General features: G+C 41.3%; 2 protein-coding genes across 7 annotated transcripts in view; one reads left to right on the top strand and one right to left on the bottom strand.

Moving 5' to 3' along the window:
• LOC126183537 (N-alpha-acetyltransferase 80) overlaps positions 1-20,852 on the bottom strand; it is a 145,344-nt gene extending 124,492 nt beyond the window's left edge. The window contains exon 1 of one of the 4 annotated variants that reach the window (XM_049925626.1): positions 20,759-20,852. The gene's annotated coding sequence lies outside the window, so the exon portion shown is untranslated. Of the gene's footprint in view, positions 1-20,472 lie in introns of all 4 variants that reach the window. The other 3 variants (XM_049925640.1, XM_049925617.1, XM_049925610.1) reach the window with 3 other exon arrangements.
• The window catches only part of LOC126183514 (DNA polymerase epsilon subunit 2), a 114,476-nt gene continuing 110,526 nt past the window's right edge, over positions 19,856-23,805 (top strand). The window contains exon 1 of one of the 3 annotated variants that reach the window (XM_049925577.1): positions 19,856-20,227. In XM_049925577.1, coding sequence (XP_049781534.1) covers positions 20,175-20,227 — 53 coding nt within the window. In that variant the 5' untranslated portion in view covers positions 19,856-20,174. Of the gene's footprint in view, positions 20,228-20,867; positions 21,004-21,047; positions 21,242-23,805 lie in introns of those variants that run through there. The other 2 variants (XM_049925586.1, XM_049925569.1) reach the window with 2 other exon arrangements.

Genomic DNA, 23,805 nt, shown 5'->3' with positions numbered 1-23,805 from the left:
CCTGTACTCTACAAGCCTCAGTCTCACAGAAGTATCAGTCCTTTCCAAAGGCCTTACCTTTTGCTCCACTTCTAAATTCAATCTTGCTGGACTTATTAAAGATCTTCTCTCCTTTTCTCAAATTCTACAAAGGCACTTTTTTGTCATCAACCCTACCAATCAAACTCAACCCAAAACCAATGCTGAAAGCCTCCTGACTCAGTTCATTCCTCCATCCAACCATAATCCACCCCCACTGCCCTCAAATCACCCCTTGTTAACATTCCATAATATTTTAATCTCAAACCTTGCACTCACCATCATTCCCCAAATTCTTTACATGGAAACTAACCTCACATCCTCAGAAATAAGCTCAATCCAACACCTAAAAACCAATCCTGACTTCATAATCTCACCTGCCGACAAAGTATCAAGCACTGTGGTTTTGAATCTACTCTCCTACACAAAGACACCAACCATTTCCTCCACGGAATCTTCATAGTTCCTGTTCTATTACCACATGGCTCCTAGCTTGTCACTATTGATGCCACCTCTTCTAACCTAAGATCCCTAATGCCCATGGCCTTGCACTGTTGAACACTACCTTTCCCAATGCTCACCTGACTCCAAACCCACAACCTCCTTCCTGGTCACTATGACCAACTATATCCTCACCTACAATTATTTCTTCTTTGAAGGCATCACAAACAAACAAATCTGTGGTACAGCAATGATGATGGTACCATCCTATATCAAACTATTCATGGACCTTCTAGAGGAACCCTTCCTAACCACCATGAATCCCAAACCTCTCAGCTGTTTCAGATTCACTGATGACATTTTTGTGATGTGGACTGAGGGTGAGAACACCCTATCAGCATTCCTCCAGAACCTCAATGCCTTCTCCCCCATTTGCTTGAGTTGATCTTCTCCCTCTAACAAGGCATCTTCCCCATTGTTGACCTCCACCTCAACACCTCGAAGATGGCTACATCAGTACCTCTATCAATATCCAACATACAAACCACCAATAACACCTTCACTTCAACAGCTGCCACCCATTTCATACCACGCAGCCCCTTCCATACAGCCTAGCCAACAGTGGCCATTGCATCTGCAGTGATGAGCAGTACCTTTCCGAATAAATGAAGGGGCTAACACAGGCCTTCACACACTGAAATTACCCTCCCAACCTTGTACATGAAAAGATCTCCTACGCCTTGTCTCTGTAGTCACTTATCACCTTCCAAATTTCCACTGTCTGGCCACAAAGAAGCACTCCCTTCATGACTCAGTATGACCTAGGACTGGAACAACTGAATCTATTTTCTCCATCACAGTCTCAACTATCCCTTATCATGCCCTGGAATGTGGTATATCCTACCCATTATTCTTTCCACCTCTCACACAGTGGTATTCCACTGTCCACTGAAACTATGCAATATCCTTGTCCATCCCAAATCCACAGCAGCTTCCAACCCCTTGCCTCATGGCTCATATCTCTGCAATACACTAAGATACAAGACCTGTCCCATAAATCCTCCCACCACCACCTATTTCACTCCGGTCACACACATCACCTATTTCATCAAAGGCAGGGTTACCTATGAAAGCAGTTATGTGATCTGCAAACTAAGCTGCAACCACTGTGCTGCTTTCTATGTGGGCATGGTAGACAACAAGCTGTCTCTCTGCACAAATGGCCAGTGACAAACTGTGGCCAATAGACAGCTGGACTACCCACCTGCTGAACATAATGCCCAACACTTTGTGCTTCACATGATTGTTTCCGGATCCTTCCTACCAACACCAGCTTTTCTGAACTGTGCAGGTGGGAACTTTCGCTGCAGTACATTAAATATATTTGCAATTGCGAATTTGGAAAACCACCAGCTGGATAATGGAATGATGACAATGAAAATTAGTCCTGGACTGGGACTCGAACCCGGATTTCCTGCTTTTCGCAACCTTACCATTAGGCCATCTGAGCACAACTCATGGCCAGATCCAAAATTCATTATGTCATCAACCACGTGTCTACAGCCTGTACTTGTACATCCGTTATTTATATTACCATACAGGGTATCCAAAGGAACAAGCACTGCAGTGACTACAGTTGGTACGAAATAAAGCATTAAATGTATTCACAATTGCAAATATGGACAACCATCAGCTGTATGATGGAATGAGAACAATGAAAATTTGTGTCAGACAAGGCTCGAACCTGGATTTCCCGCTTTTTGTGAGTGGTTGCCTTATCAAGGCTATCTGAGCACTTCTCATGGGCAGACCTAAACTTCTATACGTCGCCAACCGTGAGTGTACAGCTGATGGTTGTCCTCATCTGCAATTGCGAATACATTTAACGTATTTCATAACAGCAGTAGACACCATAGTGCCTGTTCCTTTGGACATGCATGCACTTCCAAAGAACATCACATCATAATTTGGAATGACACATGCGCTGCAATATCATATTCATCTACCGACACCAGGCAAGCAACTTTCCTGACACCAGGCAAGCAACTTTCAAGTTTACCCTGTACAGAAATATGCATAATGGATGTACGGGTACAGCTTGTAGACACATGGTTGATGACGTATGAAAGAATGTGCCTGGCTGGGAGTCATGCCTTAATAGCCTAACAGTAAGTGGCCGCTCGCGAAAAGTTGGAAATCTGAGTTTGATTCCAGATCTGGCATAAATTTCCATTGTCATCATTCCATCATCTTTCTGGAGAATCCTGCAGTCTGGCGAGCAAGGCAGATGGTGCTCTCCACAGTTGACACAGATGGGAGGTGGGGCACATGAAGTATTGGGATGTGATGGGCGTCCGCAGTCTCGACATGCGACACTGTAAGTACAGTGGGAAGACATATGGCTGAACTTCCAGCACTTAAAGCACCACACTGGGAGAGGGATATAGGGCTTTACATCACAGTGGTAGACCATCACCTTGACCTTCTCGGGAAATGTATCACCCTCGAAGGCCAAGATGAAGGCACCACTTGCAACCTGATTATCCCTCAGTCCCCAGTGGGGATACCCTGGACCATATTTAAGCTCTTATGGGGCGTGATGGTTACAGAAACATCTCCCAGTTTGTCATAAGTGAGTAACGCCCATGGCTGAGCACAGGATGCTGTTCTGATCAAGACTGACCCAGATCTCATTTTGAACAAGCCCTCCACCTCTCCAAACTTGTCCTCTAAATTCTCAACAAAAAACTGAGGCTTCATTGTCATGGAAGATTCCACATCTGCTCTCGAACATACAAGGTACCCGGGCAAATAACATCCGCTGCCATCCTTAGCCTGACATTCCTCCCATGGTGTGGCCAGGGAGGGGAATGATTTCGGGTCATTCTTCTGTGCGCTGAATTGAGCTCGTGAATGCTTAGAGACTGCTGGTGTTTCACCACCAGTAAGAGATGATGGACTACGCTTCATTGCGTGTTATCCGCCCTGATGCCACCCACTCCGACCAGAGGCCCTCCCCACGGACGCCACCCATACCCAGCAAAGGCCACCTGGCAGGATAGCCATTGCCGGGAGTCCCAATGCCCCAGGGGGATGGGCATCTACCCCTTGGCATATGTGGGGAGTTAACGGCGCAGTCATCAGCAGAGCGATCCCTGTGTGGTCAGGGGGCTACAACAAACTGGGAACATGGCGGTCCCACCACAATGGACTGGCTACCATACTGGATATCAAGTGGAAAGATGTTCACGGTCATTGTCAATGCAGAAAGCGACACTGCATAATGCATGGTGGAAAATGCACCCAGGAAGGTGTCCTCACTCAAGAGACGGAGAATGGGCAGGACAGCAATGCGACAACAAGAAAGTGGGCTAAGATCTCAATGCACGATGGACACAAGGCACCATGTGAGGCGCCCTTCCCCAGTTGGCTCACTCCTCGGGAAAATTTTGAAGAATGGATGTCAAATCCTAAAGGGGACCATCACATGACAGCCGAAACATGTGAAACTCCTTTTAGTTTCCTCTTACGACAGGCAGGAATACCCCGGTCCTACTTTAATCCCTGGACCTGTATGGGGTGACCTGTTAGTTTCAACTAACAATGAGCCATTACAAAATTGTTTTACAGATTTTAATGTTCCACCAAGGCCTTCCAAAACCTTATGGATATAAAAGGGGTACACTTTTTCAAATGTCCCCTCCTTCCTCTTTATCACCAGAAACACATTGTTATTCATGACTCTATGAGCCCTGTTACTGCAGTCCAAAGTATTCTTATTATCAGGATGACTAGCATATCTCATTCTTTTGGATGAATGGTTGTGAATACTCCCAGGTGGTACACCCTTCCTACTGGAAGGAGAAGATGATTTCGAGGGTTCCATCTAGATCCCATGAGCAGCCAGGGAAATAAGGGTCCACTCGGACAGAGCCCCGCATGCCTGAGTAAGCCCTATACAACAGATGTGCAGCAGGTTCCCCAGAGGTCCCCCGCTAATGACTATTCCACCTCAATAGCCATGCATCCCATCCCAGCAGCGTGGAGCACACCTCGAGATTGAGGGTTTTTTTTTTTTTAATAGATCTTTATCCTGTCCTCATGATCTGCGCGGTCAAGCCAAGATCCCCGTCTCTGAGACACACAATGTTCCACCGCCACGTGGTGGTCGCTGAAGCGTGCACAAAGCTTACAGTGACAGGGGACTGGCAGCACTTACCAGTCCTCAGCTCAGGAATCCCCAGGACGCCAAGCCAGTACCCAGAAAATCAATTCTGAGTGCCTGAGGGACTATTCAGCAGGGTGCTACCCCTAAACAGAAATTAGGGTGACAGAAAAAGGGGGCACTCTGCATCTCAAGGCACTTATAAAATGACATGGATGACAAAGGCAGCTGGCAAAGGAGGTAGGGTCGAGGACACTGTAGGTCCAGCGTGCATCAGAACATACCTCAACCCCAACCACCCTTGACCGCCCTTCCCCCCCCCTCCCCCGAAGGTAGTTTAAAATGTTATATCTGTGAAGAAAAACCGCTTCTACACAGAAAATGGAGAACCAGTTCAACCAATAATGAGTCGTCCGCTTACATTAGAGGTAAAAAATCTGGAAGACCATGCTTAACATGAAGAGCCAGAAGGGAATGGGGGGGGGGGGAGGGGGGGTCAACCCACCAGGACACCAGCTACTGTTCATAAGGCTCCAAAACGACAACATGGAGATGGCTCATTACATAAAATAAACCATGGATTGGTCTGGTGTGACTGGAGGCAACATAGTGTGGTGGATTCCTCCCATAAGGAATGGTAGAAGGATTATGATACATTGGATGTCCCCTGATAGTGGAGAGTTTATTTGAGAGGGCAGTAGCCCACTAGGTGTTCCATTGTGAAGTGAGGAGTGGACTTTTTTGCATCCACAAATCCCCACCTGGGATTGTCAAAGCAAATGTTGGGTAAGAATCCACTTCTTTATTCAGGTAGTCAGCCAGTTCATTCCCTGGGATACCAACATGACTTTGACCCAGAGAATGAAACTGAACTGGTAGTAGGACTAAGGTCACAGAGGTCATGAATAGGAAGTATCACAGGGTGAAAAGAGTAACATCAATCAATAGTCTAGAGACTTATTACTGAGGCAGTACTAATTAAACTGTGATCAAGGAAGGTCTGTTTAATCAAATGCAGAGCTCTGTTAATGGCTTTCAGGTCCCTTACAAAAACACTAAACATCCCCAGAAACAAATGTTGGTTCTGACCAGCAGGAACCTATCCTATCGATGGTTTTAGTGCCATCAGTGTAAATGATAGCAGCAACCTGATACTCCTCAAAAACTGAATGGTACAGATGCCATAAAGTTATTGGAGTGACTGATACTTAGTGATCTTGATATAGATGGATCCCAACTCGTGGTCTGGATACTAGCCACAGGGGGGGGGGGGGGGGGGGGGGGGCAGCGGCAAGAAGCACTTTCTAAGGAGATTAGGCAGAGGTCCTGGCAGAGGGCCTCAAGGCACATTCCAACCAGTGATCCTATCCAAGGATGGGTGTCAGTGGGGCTGATGCCCCTCATATGCAAAAAGAATGTGATAAATTGGATGACAGGAAACTGTCAGATAATGACTGCATAAATGAGCAAGATTTCGCACTGTTGGAACTGAAGAGGGAAGATACCCACTTTGGCAAGGAGAGCTCCTGTGGGACTGCTCCATACAGCACCAGTGGTTAGTCTTATTCCACAATGGTGGACTCAGCCCAACAATTTCAAAGCTGAAGGTGCCACTGAACCATAAACCTGGTGACCATAGCTCAATAGGGACAAGACCAGAGACCAGTAAATATGAAGGAGAATAACGCATTCCACACCTCACAAGCTGTGGGCAAAGAAACACAGATGTCAAGCTTCCACTTAGTTGATGAATGTGGGGCAGCCATGCCACCTTTTATTAAAGAGGAATCCCAAAATTTGGGACTGTACAACAATGTCCCAGTGCTGGGTACCCAAGTGGAGTTCTGGCGAGGATGGACCATGATATAATGACAGAAATGCATGACACATGTTTTTGCAAGAGAGAATTGGAAACCATGGGAAAAGGAACAAGCAGAGGTCCTCTGGATAGCACCTTGGAGCTGATATTCTACGAAGCTGCAGTTTGGGAGCTATACTAAACTCAAAAGTCATTGACATATGAGTACAGCGCTGGGGTAACCAGTGGAGAAGTCACTAGCCCATTGATGGTGACATGGAAGAGGGTAATACTCAGCAGGGAGCCCTACGGGATGCCATTTTCTTGGACACACATGGAGCAGAGTGAAGTACCCACCCTAACCCAAAACAACTGGTGGGATAAAAACTGATGAATAAAAAGCATTAGGGACCTCAAAAGGCCTCCTCATGGAGAGTAAGTAAAACGTGATGGTGGCAAGCAGGTTCCTGTGCCAAATGTAGGTCAGAAAACATTGCACTGAGGTGCTGGAATTTAGAAAAATCCACTTCCCAAATAGCCAGATGATTTGGCTGTGGATTGTCCTTTCCGTAAGCCATGCTGTTAGGGACAAAGAAGGCCCCAAGATCAAGAGCCCAGCATAATTCATGGGTGAACATCCTTTCAAGCAGTTTGCAGAGCATACTAGTGAGGTTAATCAATCAGCAGCTGTCAACAGATGCTGGCTTTTTGCCTGGCTTCAGGATTGAGACGATGACACTAATTCACCACTGTGAGGGGATGACACTTTTGACCCAAATACGGTTAAGACCCTGAGTAGGTGGAGCCTTTGAATAACATTCCGATATTGGATCACCTGACTGTGAATTGAATCACGGCTTGGGGCCATATTGTGTGACAAGGCAAGAGCCTGAATCAGTTCCCAATCAGTGAACAGTTCATTAAATAATACAGTGTAGTGAGTGGTGAAGGACAGGGAGGAGTGTTCTATGTCTCATATTTGCATTCAAAAGGTAGCTGGGTAAGAAGAGGTCAACACTGTTGCAAAGTATGTCACAAGGTGTTCAGCAAGAACTGACATACTGATACAAAGGCTACCCTGTACGAAGAGACCCGGAACAGCTGTTGAACTTTGGTGGCCCCAAAGATTATTGAGCTTGTCAAACACTGGGGGTGAAGAGACAAATCTTCCAAGAGAGGGGAAATATAATGTTCCCAGGATTCTTTTACTGCTTTTCATTAGACAGCGAGTCTTTTAAAATTGAGGAGGGTGGTCTGTGAAATTTGACACTTGAGACATTACAGGGCTGCTCAACAATCCTGAATAGCTGTTACAATGTCTTTAGCCCACTAAGGCAATGGGTGGCATAGGAGGAGGCCTGCAGAAAGGGGAATAGCAGTTACAGCAGCATGGATTATCACATCACATCAGAGATGTCTCCCACAGACTTGATGATGCAATCTGACAGAGAGGGAGCGAAGATGAGAGCAGTGGCATATAACAGCCAGTTGGCTTTTCAAAGTGCCCAGCATGTTAGATGGTCCACTAGGTGACGACAAGGAAGTGACGGGATGACTGGAAAGTGTTACTGTCACACTATTGTCTGTCACCAGCATGGTTCATGAGAATGATGGCGCAAGGTTTCTGGGTCCACTGAAGGCGTTAGAGTAACCTTCGAGAAATTTCTTCTTCTGCTCTTTTGCAACTTTTGGTGGGTGAGATTCTTTTGAGTGCCAAGCTGCTGTGGGTGTAGAATGGAGGAAGAGCAAAGGAGCCCTGGGCCTAAAGTCCACAACTCCTTCAGCCACTTATTGCTGTTGGGCCTCTGATCTGTGGATTTATGGAAAGCGGAAGCCTTGTCACCAGTAGAGACTGGAAGAAAGTGCTGCTTTTCCTGCTGAGTGTGGGGAGTGAATTCCCAAAGATAGTGCCTCAGGACCCATGTGAGGGGATGGTGGTAGTAAGTTTGGTTTTGAAAAGTTGTTGTAGGTGGACTGACTGATGCAACCTTTGTATAATTTGTCAGCATATTGACTGGATGCACATGTCCATATAACAGGCAGTCAACTGATTCCCACTGTCTTTTCAAATACTGGAAATTGAGTGAATGTGAAGGATTGTGTTCCTTACAATTTACAAAAAAAGGTGGTTGGTCACAAGGACAACCACCGTGAAGTAACCTTCCACAGTTTCCACATTTTGGGTGCTGGGCAATGGGATGACACATATCCAATGTGTAAGCATTGGAAATGTCTCATGGATGGTAGTGTGTAAGGTTTTATGCCACACCTATATATCATAATTTTCACTTTTTATGGGAGGATATTTCCTTCAAAAGCTAAGGTGAAAGCACCTCTATCTATAAAGTTATCTTCTGGACCTTTTTGTATGTGTTGGACAAAATGCATGTCTGAATGTTGTAGGTTAGCTTGCAGCTCCTCATTGATTTGGAGTGTAAGGTCGCTGTGAAAGATATCTTCTTGTACCATATTCAATGTTTTATGTCCCACTGATATGTCACTCAGTCTTTCACTTGTCTAAAATGCTTGAGACTGTACAGCATAGAAGGCTTTAATTAAAAGTGATCAGTTTCACAAACTTGCCAATGAATCAACTCCTCTAAATTTATCTTCTATTTGTTCCATGAAAAATCATGGCTTTGTCACTGTGAAAGTATCTCCATCTGCTCTAGTACACACCACATTTTGAATAAATTGTTTCACTCCCAGTTTTCTGGCATGTCTTGCTTCCCATGGGGTAGCCAGGGTATAGAAGGCAGTTAGATTTTAACTGTGCACATTGAAAGAGATATACCAACTTGCTGACACAGCCAGATCAGTACAGCCATTGTGTTGGTTTGTCTGATGTGTTATGTGCAAAAAATCTGCCCTGAAACCACCTATGTCAATTAGGGGCTCTCCTAATAAGTGGCACTCAGCTGCACCAAAGGCATTTGGCACAATGACTGTTGCCAGGAGTCCTGATGCCCCAAGAAGACAGACATCTACTCCCTGCTATGCTTGGGGAACTAGCAGCTTGGGCATCAGAAGTGTGATCCCTGTATTGTCAGGGGTCTACTGAAAGGGTACACAAGAATCCCATCATGTTGAGTTGGTTACTGTGTTGGCTTTTAAGTGCACATAGAGTCTACACAGAGGATCTTTAACACAGTAGGTAGTTGGTGCTACATTATGTGATCAAAAGTATCCGGACACCTGGCTGGAAATGACATACAAGTTCATGGTGCCCTCCATCGGTAATGCTGGAATTCTCCATGGTGTTCGTCCACACTTAGCCTTGATGAAAGCTTCTACTCTCGCAGGCATACATATGTTCAATCAGGTGCTGGAAGGTTTCTTGGGGAATGGCAGCCCACTCTTCACTGAGTGTTGCACTGAGGAGGGGTATCGATGTTGGATGGTGAGACCTGGCTCGAAGTTGGCGTTCCGAAACATCGCAAAGGTATTCTATAGGATTCAGGTCAGGGCTCTGTACAGGTCAGTCCATTACAGGGATGTTGTTGTTGTGCAACCCCTCCGCCACAGGACATGCATTAAGAACAGGTGCTCAATCGTGTTGACAGATGCTATCACCATCTCCAATTTGCTCTTCAACAGTGGGAAGCAAGAAGGTGCTTGAAACATCCTGACCTTTGCTGTGGTAGTGCCACACAAAACAATAAGAAGTGCAAGCCCACTCCATGAAAAACACGACCACACCATAACACCACCGACTCCGAATTTTATTGTTGGCACTACACACGCTGGCAGATGACGTTCACTGGGCATTCGCCATACCCATGCCCTGCCATCATATCGCTACATTGTGTACCATGATTTGTCACTCTACACAATGTTTTTCCACTGTTCAATCGTGCAATGTTTACACTCCTTACCCCAAGCGAGGTGGTGTTTTTTGGTATGTACTGGTGCGATGTGTGGCTTATGAGCAACCGCTCGACCATGAAATCCAAGTTTTCTCACCTCCCGCCTAACTGTCATAGTACTTGCAGTAGATCCTGTCTGATGGCCTGGATAGATGTCTGCCTATTACACATTACGACACACTTCAACAGTCGGCAGTCTCTCTCAGTCAACAGACGAGGTCGGCCTGTACGCTTTTGTGCTATATATGTCCCTTCATGTTTCCACGTCACTATCACATTGGAAACAATGGACCTAGGGATGTTTAGGAGTGAGGAAATATTGTGTACAGACGTGTGACACAAGTGACACCAAATCACCTGACCACATCCAAAGTCCTCGAGTTCCACGGAGCACCCCATTCTGCTCTCTCGCGATGTCTAATGACTACTGAGGTCGCTGATATGGAGTACCTGGCAGTTGGTGGCAGCACAATGCACCTAATATGAAAAACATATGTTTTTGTAAGTGTCTGGATACTTTTGATCACATAGTGTATTTAAGGCATTCTTTCCCAATCAGTCCACACCAAAGAAAAATTTTTGAAAATTGAGGTTAAACCCAAAAGATGGCCAAAAAACTACTTCATCCAATATATTTACGTAAAATAAATGGATAAATATGTAAACGAAAGAAAGCAGGGCCTAGAGAAGTAGCCGGGTCAATACAAAAGGCCACCGCCATGAGAAAGAAAGTTAAGAGAAGTAAGGGTTGTTGTAAATAGGAGATTGCAGCACAGGAAAGAAAATAGATGCTGCAACACCTTGGGGCCCCAGGCATACCATACACATACTCACGAAAGAGCCATGAGGGGGAGGTTCCTAAAGTTACAGGAATAGGTTGCTTCAGCATTTTGAGAGCAGGATATTCCTTCCCACAATTCTCCCAATTGATCTAAGTCATTCATACACCCTCCCTGTGAGTGACTTTTCAAGTTTGTTCAACATCACATAACTGGAAAATCCCTGACAGATAAACTTACATTCCAGATCAAGTCTTGGATTTGAAACCTTTACATAAGTTCTGCATTCAAGTCCTGACCCAACCTACAACTTTAATCTGTCTGGAAGTTTCAAATAGGCACATACTCGACTGCATGTTGAAAGATTCATAGTGAATAGTATCAATTTGTAACATAGTGTCTGATTGGGTAAATTCTAAAAGTTTATTAATAATGCTGCAAATCAGCACCACTGTTTATATGAAATCTCTTACTTTTGTTGACTTTCAATGTGAGCAGTTCACTGCCTTGAATCTAATCACAAAATTTACTACAGTCGCCCATAGAGTCTAAAGTCGGACTGCTTGCTATGTTTGCTTCTACATCTACATCTATACTCTGCAAACCAGCATGAAGTTCATGGCGGAGGATATGTCCCATTGTACCAGTTATTAGGTGGTCTTCCTTAAATGCCTCTTTGGGTGCTGTGATTATTCTAATATTGTCCTCACAATCCCTATAAGAGCGATACGCTGGGTGTTGTAGTGGATTCCTTGAGACATCATTTAAAGCCAGTTCTTGAAACATTGTAAGTAGACTTTCTTGGAATAGTTTATCTTCAAGAGCCTGCCAGTTCAGTTTCTTCACCATCTCTGTGACACTCTCCCACTTGTCGAACAAACCTGTGACCATTTGTGCTGTCCTTCTCTGTATACATTCCGTATTCCCTATTACTCCTTCTTAGTAAAGGTTCCATACACCTGAGCATATTTTAGAATGGGTCACGTGAGTGATTGTAAGCCATTTCCCTTGTAGAGTGATTGCATTTCCCCAGTTTTTTACCATTAAACTGAAGTTTACTGCCTCCTTTAGCCACTATTGCATCTATGTGATCATTCCATTTCACATACACCTACAAACAATTACAGCCAGGTGTCTGTACGAGTTGAACAATTCTAAAGGTTACTGATACTATAATCATAGGATACTATGTTCTTTTGTTTTGAGAAGGGCACAGTTTTACATTTCCAAACATTTAAAGCAAATCGCCAATCATTTCATCACTTTGAAATTTTATCAAGATTTGGCTGAATATTTATGCAGATACAGTTATGGTAGAAACTGAAATTCCAGAGTCACAGCACGACTAGAGAAGTCTTTTAAATCCCAACTGGTGCAACCTGTCACAAAGTGGCGTATCATGTAGCAATCTGTTTTCTGAATTTTAAGGGGAACAATGCTACAATAATTCATGCTGAATTATTGGAAGTATATGGCAACAAAGCACTATCAGATATTACAGTGGTTGGGTGGTCCAGATGCTTCCAGCACTGTCAAACAAGTCTAGATGACAAAGGAGGCAGTGACAGACTCTCTCTCTGTGGGGGGGGGGGGGGGGGGAGTGAGGCTCTGGCACTTGATCATTGGTGTATTGCAATCAAGGCAACAGGGGAAAATGTAAAAAATCAGTCATAGATAAGTTTTCAACGTCTTGCAGTGTTCACAACACCTTTTCTGCGACAGTTCACACTCGAGGAAAAGCCTGTAGAACTGAGGCAGTCACCTAATCACCATGCATGAATGCTTAGTAAATCACTATGACCACAAAGAAAAATGAATAAAGTGGGCAATGGAAATGTGTGGATTAATCACTGCTAAAAAAAGGCCAAGAACCAACCATCATAAGGTAAGGTAACGCTGCGTGTTTCTTTGGATTGCCTTGGTGTTGTGTTAACACATTATTCTTGGAGATTATTCCAGAAAGTGGCAAACCATCACAGGAGCCTACTACTGAAATCTCCTGATGAGGTTACAGGAGGCTTTCAAGATGAAGGGTCACTGGAAGCTGTCCAAGGGGGTGTTTTTGCTCCATGACAAAATCCCAGCTCATTCTGCACAGAGCGTACACTGCTTCTTTGGGCTACAAAATGTGTGCTGCCCCCCTTTCAAATTCTTGGGGCATGGCAGAATTGTGATTTGTTCCTCTATACTTGGACTGCAGCATTTCCATAATGACAATGGGACGATTTTCGAGGTGAAACCTTTCACAAACAGCCAGAATGTAGATTTCTTCAACCTAGGTCTCCACCAAATTATCTGCAATTGGGAGGAATGTGCTGCATTGAGAGGTGCCCAAAAACCGTCATGATAGCAAATGTGACAGTAACTTCCCAAAGAAGCTCAAAGACTACTAATGGAAAAGGGATTTTACTGTTTTAGAGTACCTACTTAATTAAATTAGTATATTATTATTATTATTCGCATATGGGCCCAATTCAAATTCTTAAGGTGGCAGGGGTAAAATACAGGGAGCGAAAGGCTATTTACAATTTGTACAGAAACCAGATGGCAGTTATAAGAGTCGAGGGACATGAAAGGGAAGCAGTGGTTAAGAAGGGAGTAAGACAGGGTTGTAGCCTCTCCCCGATGTTATTCAATCTGTATATTGAGCAAGCAGTAAAGGAAACAAAAGAAAAATTCGGAGTAGGTATTAAAATCCATGGAGAAGAAATAAAAACGTTGAGGTTCGCCGATGACATTGTAATTCTGTCAGAGACAACAAAGGACTTGGAAGAGCAGTTGAATGGAATGGATGGTGTCTTGAAGGGAGGATATAAGATGAACATCAACAAAAGCAAAACGAGGATAATGGAATGTAGCCGAATTAAGTCGGGTGATGTTGAGGGTATTAGATTAGGAAATGAGACACTTAAAGTAGTAAAGGAGTTTTGCTATTTGGGGAGCAAAATAACTGATGATGGTCGAAGTAGAGAGGATATAAAATGTAGACTGGCAATGGCAAGGAAAGCGTTTCTGAAGAAGAGAAATTTGTTAACATCGAGTATAGATTTAAGTGTCAGGAAGTCATTTCTGAAAGTATTTGTATGGAGTGTAGCCATGTATGGAAGTGAAACATGGACGGTAAATAGTTTGGACAAGAAGAGAATAGAAGCTTTCAAAATGTGGTGCTACAGAAGAATGCTGAAGATTAGATGGGTAGATCACATAACTAATGAGGAAGTATTGAATAGGATTGGGGAGAAGAGAAGTTTGTGGCACAACTTGACCAGAAGAAGGGATCGGTTGGTAGGACATGTTCTGAGGCATCAAGGGATCACCAATTTAGTATTGGAGGGCAGCGTGGTGGGTAAAAATCGTAGGGGGAGACCAAGAGATGAATACACTAAGCAGATTCAGAAGGATGTAGGTTGCAGTAGGTACTGGGAGATGAAGAAGCTTGCACAGGATAGAGTAGCATGGAGAGCTGCATCAAACCAGTCTCAGGACTGAAGACCTTAACAACAACAATGGGCCCAATACGACCATGCGAGGTACATTGAATCAAATTCGCTTTTGACGGTTGGCCTTCCTTTGCGTCCAAATTTGTTTAATTATTTCAGAACGATTTCTTTCATCAGACCATGGTGTTCCAGTCCGTTCTCTGATTTTCCTCTGACAAAATATCTTTTGTCTGAATGTTTTTCTATCTCTAACGTCTGCCTGAGTTATACCAGCTACTTTAAGATCCTCCTTAATTGCAGGGATCTATTTAATGGGCTCAGTTTTGGCCTTACTTCTGTTTTAATAGAATTCTACTATTTGTTTTGTCAACCTAGTGGCTGCCACTCTCTTAATGTGCCCACAAAATTTAAGTCTTCAGTTTCTTGTGTTACTGTGTATTCTCCTATTTCATTATTACTTCTCAGCCTGTCAGTTTCTCCATCAGTAATTTTGTGGCCTAATATTTTCCTAAATATCTTTCTTTTTTTCTTTTGAATTTCTTCAATATACCTCTTTCTATTTAAAATAAAGTTTCCAATCCATAAAGATATTCAGGTTTGATTACAGTGTTCTAAAGCCTAAGTTTACGGAATTTACGAAGTGATTTTTTTATTATAAATATTTTGCATTAATCTGAATGCAGTTGCTGTTTTTTGACAGCGAACTTCATTTGCAGCTTTTTCCAGACTGTTTTCTTGTGTAATTTCCCCCGAGTATTTAAATTGAGAAACCCTTTTTGTTTTTCCATACTTCGCGTTAAAAAACTTTGGTGCTTGTTTATTGCATGTCAAATAACCCCCACATCCCATTTTTTTAAATAATGATATCTGTAGACCTACTTTTTCCACAGCTTCTTTATGAATTTCAATTTGTTTTTGAGCTGTGTTAATATCCGTATTGAAAACTACCAGATCATTTGCAAAGGCAAGGCAGTCTACTCTAATATTACTTCTACCTAACTCCTAACTTGATTGATTATTTAATATAATAGAGGGAAACATTCCACATGGGAAAAGTACATCTAAAAACAAAGATGATGAGACTTACCAAACAAAAGCGCTGGCAGGTCGATAGACACACAAACAAACAGAAACATACACACAAAATTCAAGCTTTCGCAACAAACGGTTGCTTCGTCAGGAAAGAGGGAAGGAGAGGGAAAGACGAAAGGATGTGGGTTTTAAGGGAGAGGGTAAGGAGTCATTCCAATCCCGGGAGCGGAAAGACTTACCTTAGGGGGAAAAAAGGACAGGTATACACTCGCGCACACACACACATATGCATCCACACATACACAGACACCTGTGTCTGTGTATGTTTGTGTGTCTATCGACCTGCCAGCGCTTTTGTTTGGTAAGTCTCATCATCTTTGTTTTTAGATATATTGATTATTTAATTGGATAGATAAAAAAATAAATTCACCAAGTGGTGGCATAACACTCACATGAAAGATTGTTGTGATTGGTAAGCTTTCAGAGCCAGTGGCTCCTTCTTCAAGCAGAAGGGTTGGAGGAGGAGGAGGTTAGTGTTTAAAGTCCTGTCGACAATGAGGTCATTAGAGATGGAGCACAAGCTCAGATTAGGGAAGGATAGGAAGGGTAATTGGCCATGCCCTTTCAAAGGGAGCATCCTGGCATACGCCTGAAGCGATTTAGGGAAATCACGGAAAACCTAAATCAGGATGGCCAGACGCAGGTTTCAACCGTCGTCCTCCCGAATTCGAGTCCAGTGTGCTAACCACTGTGCCACCTCGCTCTGTTACAGAAAGGTTGAAGGGGAAGGAAGAAGGGTGAAGGAAAAGGAATGGAGAGGTCTGGGAAAAGGGGTAGATTTCGGGAAAGTTATCCAGAACTGTGGACTTACCGTACGGGATGAGAAGGATAGACTGATTGAACAATCAGTCTTTTCTTCTCTCCTGATCTGCAGTTCTGGGTGACCTTCCCAAAATCTACCCTTTTTCCTTGACTTCTCCAGTCCTTTACCTAAACCCTTCTTTTTTTCCCTTCAAGCCTTCTGCCTGAAGAAGGAGCCACTGGCTCCGAAAGCTTGCCAATCACAACGATCTTTTATGTGTGTGTTCTGCTGCTGCTTGGTGAGTATATTTTTTATCTATCCAAGTAAATAATTTTAACAATAATTGATTGTTTTTGTTGTTATAACTTGATTGATTGATCTATATTTTGACTCGAATTTTTCCAAAACACAGTTAAAGAGTAATGAGGAGAGTCCATCTCCCTATCTAACACCAGTCTTTACATCAAATGGTTCAGAAATTTCTCCCATTAATTTAACTTTTGAGCTAGTGTTGGTTAAGGTTTCCTTACTCAGTGTTAGAGTTTTATTATCTAGCCCTTGTTCCTTTAAAATTTGGAAACGAGATTCATGACCAACTCAGTCGTAGGCCTTTTTAAAATCCACAAATGTACATACAATATTGTAACTAGAAATCCTTTGGTGCCTACGGATTAGTTTTAAATTAAGAATTTATTCCAGAAAGGATCTGTTTGGTCTAAAGCCTGCTTGGTGTTTACCAATTGTAGGTTCTAACTTTTCTGGGGCTTGATCAATTAGACACTGCAAGAGAATTTTGTATGTGACCAGGAGAAGAGTGTGTCCTCGATAATTATTAACACCAGTTCTATCCCCTTTTTTAAGCAGTGGATGAATTAGGGCAATTTTCCAGTCCTCACAGTCATAATTTGTTTGTTTCGATTTCATTAGATTCTTTAGAGTTATGGTTGGTGTTATTAGTTTACTATGGTTGGAATTTATTCACTGGTTCTGGGCAGTTCAATAGTTTTTCAAAATAATTAGTAGGTACCTTACAATTTTCCTGCTTGTTGAGAGCCAAACTGCCATTTTCATTTTTGAAGCGAAGAATTTGAGGTTGGTAATGTATCAGCTTTGTTCTGGATGTTTTATAAAAGTTTCTTGTATTGTTCTTTTGGAAGTCTCTTTCAATTTCTAGTTGGGCATTTTTGTAGTTTCTGTTAGTCTGTCAGATTAATTTAGATGTTTCTTTTCTTACAGTTAGAAAGGTGTCACATGGATTATTGTTTTGTTACTATTCCAATTTCGGAATGCCTCATGCCTATACTTACCTGCTGTCTCACAATCCATGTTCCATCAAGGGTGTTTTTGTTTCTTTCAATGAGAAATTAAATTTTGTGCTGTTTTGATGAACTTTTCTCTTAGGCTTTGCCAACTGTTCTATTGCTTTTTATAAAGTTCACTTGTTAGAGTTGGTGCTATTTTAGCAGAGTCAAATTTTGGGATAACATTTTTTTTATTTCAAAGAGTTTTTAAGTTTGAAGTTTTACTTTTATTCGCATCAAATAATGGCCAGAATCAATGTTAGCCCCTTTCCTAACTAGGACATTTAAAATTTCTTTGTAGTTCAGGTATGAAATTGCTTCACGATAAATTTGAAATGCTCCATTAAATTTACTCTGTGCCTACCAAGTGTTTTTGTTTAGAACAGTTATTTTTAAAATGTGTTGACATGATTTTAAGGTTAAAATTTTTGCACATTTCAACAAGTCTTTGGTTATTTTATTTTGTCCATTTATCGGCAGGAAACCAACCCAATGTTTTCTCATTTTTTTTTCTCTTTACCTACTTGAGCATTAAGATCACCCATTAAAAATTTTAACATGATTTGAGGGAATTTTCAAGATGATGCTTTCTGATGGTCCAAAGCTTCATTAATTTTTTCAGTTCTCTCTCTCTCTCTCTCTCTCTCTCCCCCCCCCCCCACCCTTTTTTTAACATTTGTCCTCACTGATTGGCATTAATTAAAGTGTATGCTTTATTCAGTATATATTGTTATTTATAAAATCAATTATGTTGGCGGGTGTAATAAAAATGGTTGGTCCTTGTAAGTAAGTGACGAATGTTTCCTGTTCTTGACATATCCTATATTATACATACACTCACAACATAAACCTGTAGGATCAAATTGAACTGAACTGAATTTTATTTGAGCCTGTAAGATTACATTGTGTACAGTAAATGTACGTGTAATATAGGACATGTCAAAGTAGTAACATTTCATTATCACTTATTTTTCTACCCCTTTAGCTTACATTTTCACATCACTGATAATGAATAACAATATATACAAATTTAATGGCATAAACATTCTGTAATACTGTAAAATTCTTTTTCAATGAGATAGACTTAAGTTTCTTTGGTAAGTCATTGTCAAGTACACTATCTTGCAGGTTTTTAGGCAGACTTCTTAGTAGTCTGATACCAGAGTACTGGGGTCCTTTTTCTAGCATTGCCAGTCCATGGGGTATGCTCCGTACTTCATTCTTCCTTCTTGTATTGTGGGTGTGTACACTAGCGTTTGTAATCCAGTTCTCACTACCTTTTGTGATGTACATTATTGTTTTGTATGTATACAATGATGAAAAAGTTAAGATACCTAACTTCCTGAAGCAGTTTCAGAAAATTCAGTTCAGTTCACTTCAATTGAATCTGTAGACAGGAACAAACACCATAAGCTAGTTTTATGGTGGCAGCTTATTTTTTTTTTAAGCTGGCAACTAAAATTTTATGACTACCTCTCAGAATCAACATTATGCTTTTCACATGGCTCACATCGAGACATACAACATACAACAGACACACATTCACCTTGAGCTGTGGGCTCGTGTCCTCGGACAGCAAATGCAATTTGCTTTTATGTCATTAGTTTTTGTGTAAGTGGGTGGTTTTTTCCTCCACCCCCCCCTCCTCCAGTTATATCTAGCCTTCATGGCCAAACAATACAGACAAGCAAAAGTAACAATAATCACTGATGAATACTGCTCACATGTTCATTTGGTTGTGCTGTATTCAAAGTTTAGCTGGAATGGGTGACGATGTGGTTCGTGGGCCACTGGGTAGACCACTTACAACTCGGATAATAAAATTAATAATCCACATTGAAGACCAAAACAGTATGGTAATCCTTTCGCTGCACTACATAAAAGAGGTTGGATTTATTTTCTTTATACTACAACTCTACTTGCTCCCACTGCCTCTTTCCTCTACAACTGGGCTAAAAAAATGTGTATCCATTTCATACAATGTAAACTGACTTGCAGAACTTTCTTTGGCAATGTTGCAGTAATAGTAACAGGATTGCATAACAGTAATGAATGATAATTGCAGTGAACAAGGGGTTATATTGCATCATCCATTTTTAGTGTTAAACAAAATAGAACTTGCTGTTACACTCAAATCAGTTAAAAATGTTTTTATTTTGCTGAAATAAGCTAATTTTATTTCAATTTGGTGTACACATTCATAAAAAATGAGCATCAAAATTAAGTAACAAAACTAAAGCCACTCCTTTTTTAGTGCATGATAAAACTACACTAAGTATGAAGCAATATTTAAACATTGGTATATGTAGCAAATTAGTATTGATTACTGGTATCACATTTGCAAGAGCTGCGGGATGCCGACTTGCATTTTTCAAGGACACAAATGGGAATAAAAAAGACCTAATGTAGAGGCAGGGTACTGGTATCATTATGGCTCTGATGTCAGCCTAAAGGGCATATGAGTTGTGTGTGAATATGAATAAACAGTATAAAATAAGCTTTAGAACTAATTAAACTTGTAAATGTGCAGGAATGTTTACTGACATCCAATTATTTTATTGTTGTATTAAGCTGACATATCTAAGGTTAGTATATATTGACGTGTAAATAAGTAAACACTTAACTAACTTGTGTCAAAAGCCACACAATACAAAGCAGAGAAGGTTCAAGACTAACATGAAATTCGAAATTTAGCAGTGTTTTTAAATGTACAATTTGTTTAACTGTTACACAAAGAAATTATTGATATGATTTGTAATTCAATACACTATGAAACTCTGGAGATACCCTCGGGGCACAACCAATGTGTATTAACGAAAAAGAAAAATACCTGTCTGCCAAGACTCCTCATTTGCTACGACATACTAACTCAGGTCTAAACACATGTTGAGAACTCGATTCCGCAGCACATCGTAACGAAAATGTTTCCTGCTTTATTTGCTAATGTCTAACACTTTACACCAAAAGTAGCAAAAACTTCGCGGATGAAGACGTTGATCTAGTTACAGCCAATTTTAGCCTTCAGATATTGTACACGCAAACTGATTTTATCCCTTAGATCTTCGTATAAAATGAAATATATTCCTACGTTTGGTAAGGTTCCTTTATTTATTCACCTATCCAAAACACTCTCTTCTTTTACAATCTTTCTTGTTTTAGGACAGGTACTCCTACATTCGCTCCCAGTAAGGTCAGATTAGTATGACCCTAGGACGAGTAGGACCTATGCACTATACAGTTTCATTTGTCCACAAATTTCTGAGTTCTTTGGAGCGTCCATGATGTATATTTTGAATCTATTATGTCATTAATTCTGGAAGATGGAAGTATCAATATTTGCTATGCATAAAACTTAAGTAAGGTAACAGTAATCGAAATTCTGGTTTATAGTACCACGTTGCACTCTGAACGAGGGAAATTCAATTCTTGGCGTGTCATCCTGCGCTAAAAAACAAATGAAGTAATAGCTTGTATTTGGCGGGAAACAGTTTGGAACAACAAAAGTTTAACATTTAAACAAGTTAACAAGCAATGGCTGAGGCACGGGTGAGGAAGTTAGTGTCGACCACATTTAAACTAAATGGCTTCTCCATTCTGAGGTATGAACGTTAATTTATTTCAAAAACACTTAATATAGTTTTGTTTTTAACTCTGCAACATGACGAAGAGGGAGACATGCTCGTAGTAGTTACTGGGTCTCATAATGTTGAGTAGTTACGGACTTACAGGCCTCAGTATGGCAGTCGCTCCATTATTCAAAACCTATGTAGAGGACAACCATCCATTGGCGCATAGGATGAAAGAAGCAAATGCTCCATGTAATAAGACTAAACGATACGCCACATTTTCGAAGGAACGCTTTACAGTGTCCGGCTGCTGCTAGCAGAGTACCGGATAATTGGCATTCAGTTGTCTCGTTTGGTCACTTCTGTTTATTTATTTGTTCTGCAGGTCACTTAATCGGTTAATGCTAATGTGGCCCCATCACTCCGTATACATTAATTTGTCAACAAATGAAATGCTGTTTTTTGTCCCAAAACCGCTTGCGGCAGATATGTGTTGTGCTCACCTCATATCCCCTTCCCTCCCCGCCCCAAATACTCCTTACTCCATGGGTGAGGTGCAGTATACAGAAAGAGTTTTCTATGAACATGAAGGACACAATGCCACTTATATATTTAACTGGCCAACAGGAAAACAAACAAGTCACTTGGCAGGATAGTAGTTTGGCATTGGGTTCCTTTCCATTCATATCCATAAAAAATTGCTATTCAACGAATACTGGTTCATTTTGTGAAAAACTAGAGCTTTATTTCTGTTTTGATGTTGCATTTTTGTTCCTAAATAGTGGCTGAGGTAAGTGAGATTTGTTCAGCCTATCCATTAAGTGATTCTGCACTTAAATAAACCACTTGAAACACTTTACCAAGGAATTAATAGTCTTTTGACCTTAAGGGGAGTATATGGGGCAAGCTCCAGTGAATCCATTGGGGTAGATTTCAACACGTTGAAATCTACCCACGTTGGAGTGGGGTAGATTTCAACGTGTTGAAATCTACCCCCACGATAAGGTATTATTAAAACGAATGATGTGTAAAGTAAGTTGTTTCTATAACATTTATTTACTTTATGTGTGCGTATCCAATAATCACGTCACAATGATACAGGAATATTCATGCTAATACAATGCGAAGGCATTAGCTCAAAATATATATATAGTATGCTCTGTGAGGATAGGTCATGTGACCAGCCATGGTCTTGATGAAGGTATCATCCTGGTATTTGCATGGAGTGATTTAGGAAAACCCAAATTGAAAAGGCTGGACAGAATGCATCCTTCCAAATATGTCAGTGTGTGACAAAGGCAGGTGGATTCCATCCAGCTGTTGTATTATGCTCACCTCAAAATTTTTAGTTATTTATTTTCTTGCAAACACTTTCAATAGTGTTATTTTTATGACATGCACAGCACCAAAAATCTTGAATATTGACTCAGGACTTATCAACTTTATTATCCATTACAATCTTTTTGTTAATTGGGACTCAATAAGTGTAGTTAGTTTTCTTGGAAACTATGTTAATTACAAATACCAGTAATAAAAAACATTGTTATCATTGTTCATGTGTAAACTTAAACCTGATTGCTAACTTCCTAATAATATAAGCTAGATAAAAAAGCCACCCAAAGAACGATAACCTTTATACGGTTAATGTAGAAAATATGTTAGGAAATCTTGCACTCATTTAGTTTCAGAGTAATTAATGTACTTAACAAAAACTTTGTTATTGAAATATAATTCCATATTTTGGCAAACTAGACAATGTAATTTAATAGAAAGAAATGTGTTATATGGAAGTCTTAGTTAAAATGAGTCTCTCTCCACTGTCCAATTAATCAGGAATATAAGTCTTATAATTGTAAGAATATAATAGAGGGAAACATTCCACGTGGGAAATATATATCTAAAAACAAAGATGATGTGACTTACCAAATAAAAGTGCTGGCAGGTCGATAGACATACAAACAAACAGAAACATACACACAAAATTCAAGCTTTTGCAACCAACGGTTGCTTCATCAGGAAAGAGGGAAGGAGAGGGAAAGACGAAAGGATGTGGGTTTTAAGGGAGAGGGTAAGGAGTCATTCCAATCCCGGGAGCGGAAAGACTTACCTTAGGGGGGAAAAAAAGGACAGGTACACACACACACACACACACACAGAGACACAGACACAGACACACACACACACACACACACACACACACACACACACACACACACACATATATATATATATATATATATATCTCCATCTGCACATACACAGACACAAGCAGACATTTGTAAAGGCAAAGTTCCCATCTCCGGAGTTCTGATAGGTTGGTGTTAGTGGGAAGTATCCAGATAACCCGGACGGTGTAACACTGTGCCAAGATGTGCTGGCCATGCACCAAGGCATGTTTAGCCACAGGGTGATCCTTCGCATGAATGAACACAGGCAGACAGTGTTTGTTGGTAATGAGGAAATCTACCCCATGCTTTATCCACGACTGAACGTATGTGATCATTCCATTTCATATCCCTACAAAGTGTTATACCCAGGTATTTGTATGAGTTGGCCGAATGCAACTGCGACTCATTGATACTATAGGGTACAATACT

The sequence above is a fragment of the Schistocerca cancellata genome, chromosome 1 (assembly GCF_023864275.1).
Source record: "Schistocerca cancellata isolate TAMUIC-IGC-003103 chromosome 1, iqSchCanc2.1, whole genome shotgun sequence".
NCBI lineage: Eukaryota > Metazoa > Arthropoda > Insecta > Orthoptera > Acrididae > Schistocerca > Schistocerca cancellata.
Note: the sequence above shows the minus strand (reverse complement) of the source record. Positions and strands in the feature narration are given on the sequence as shown.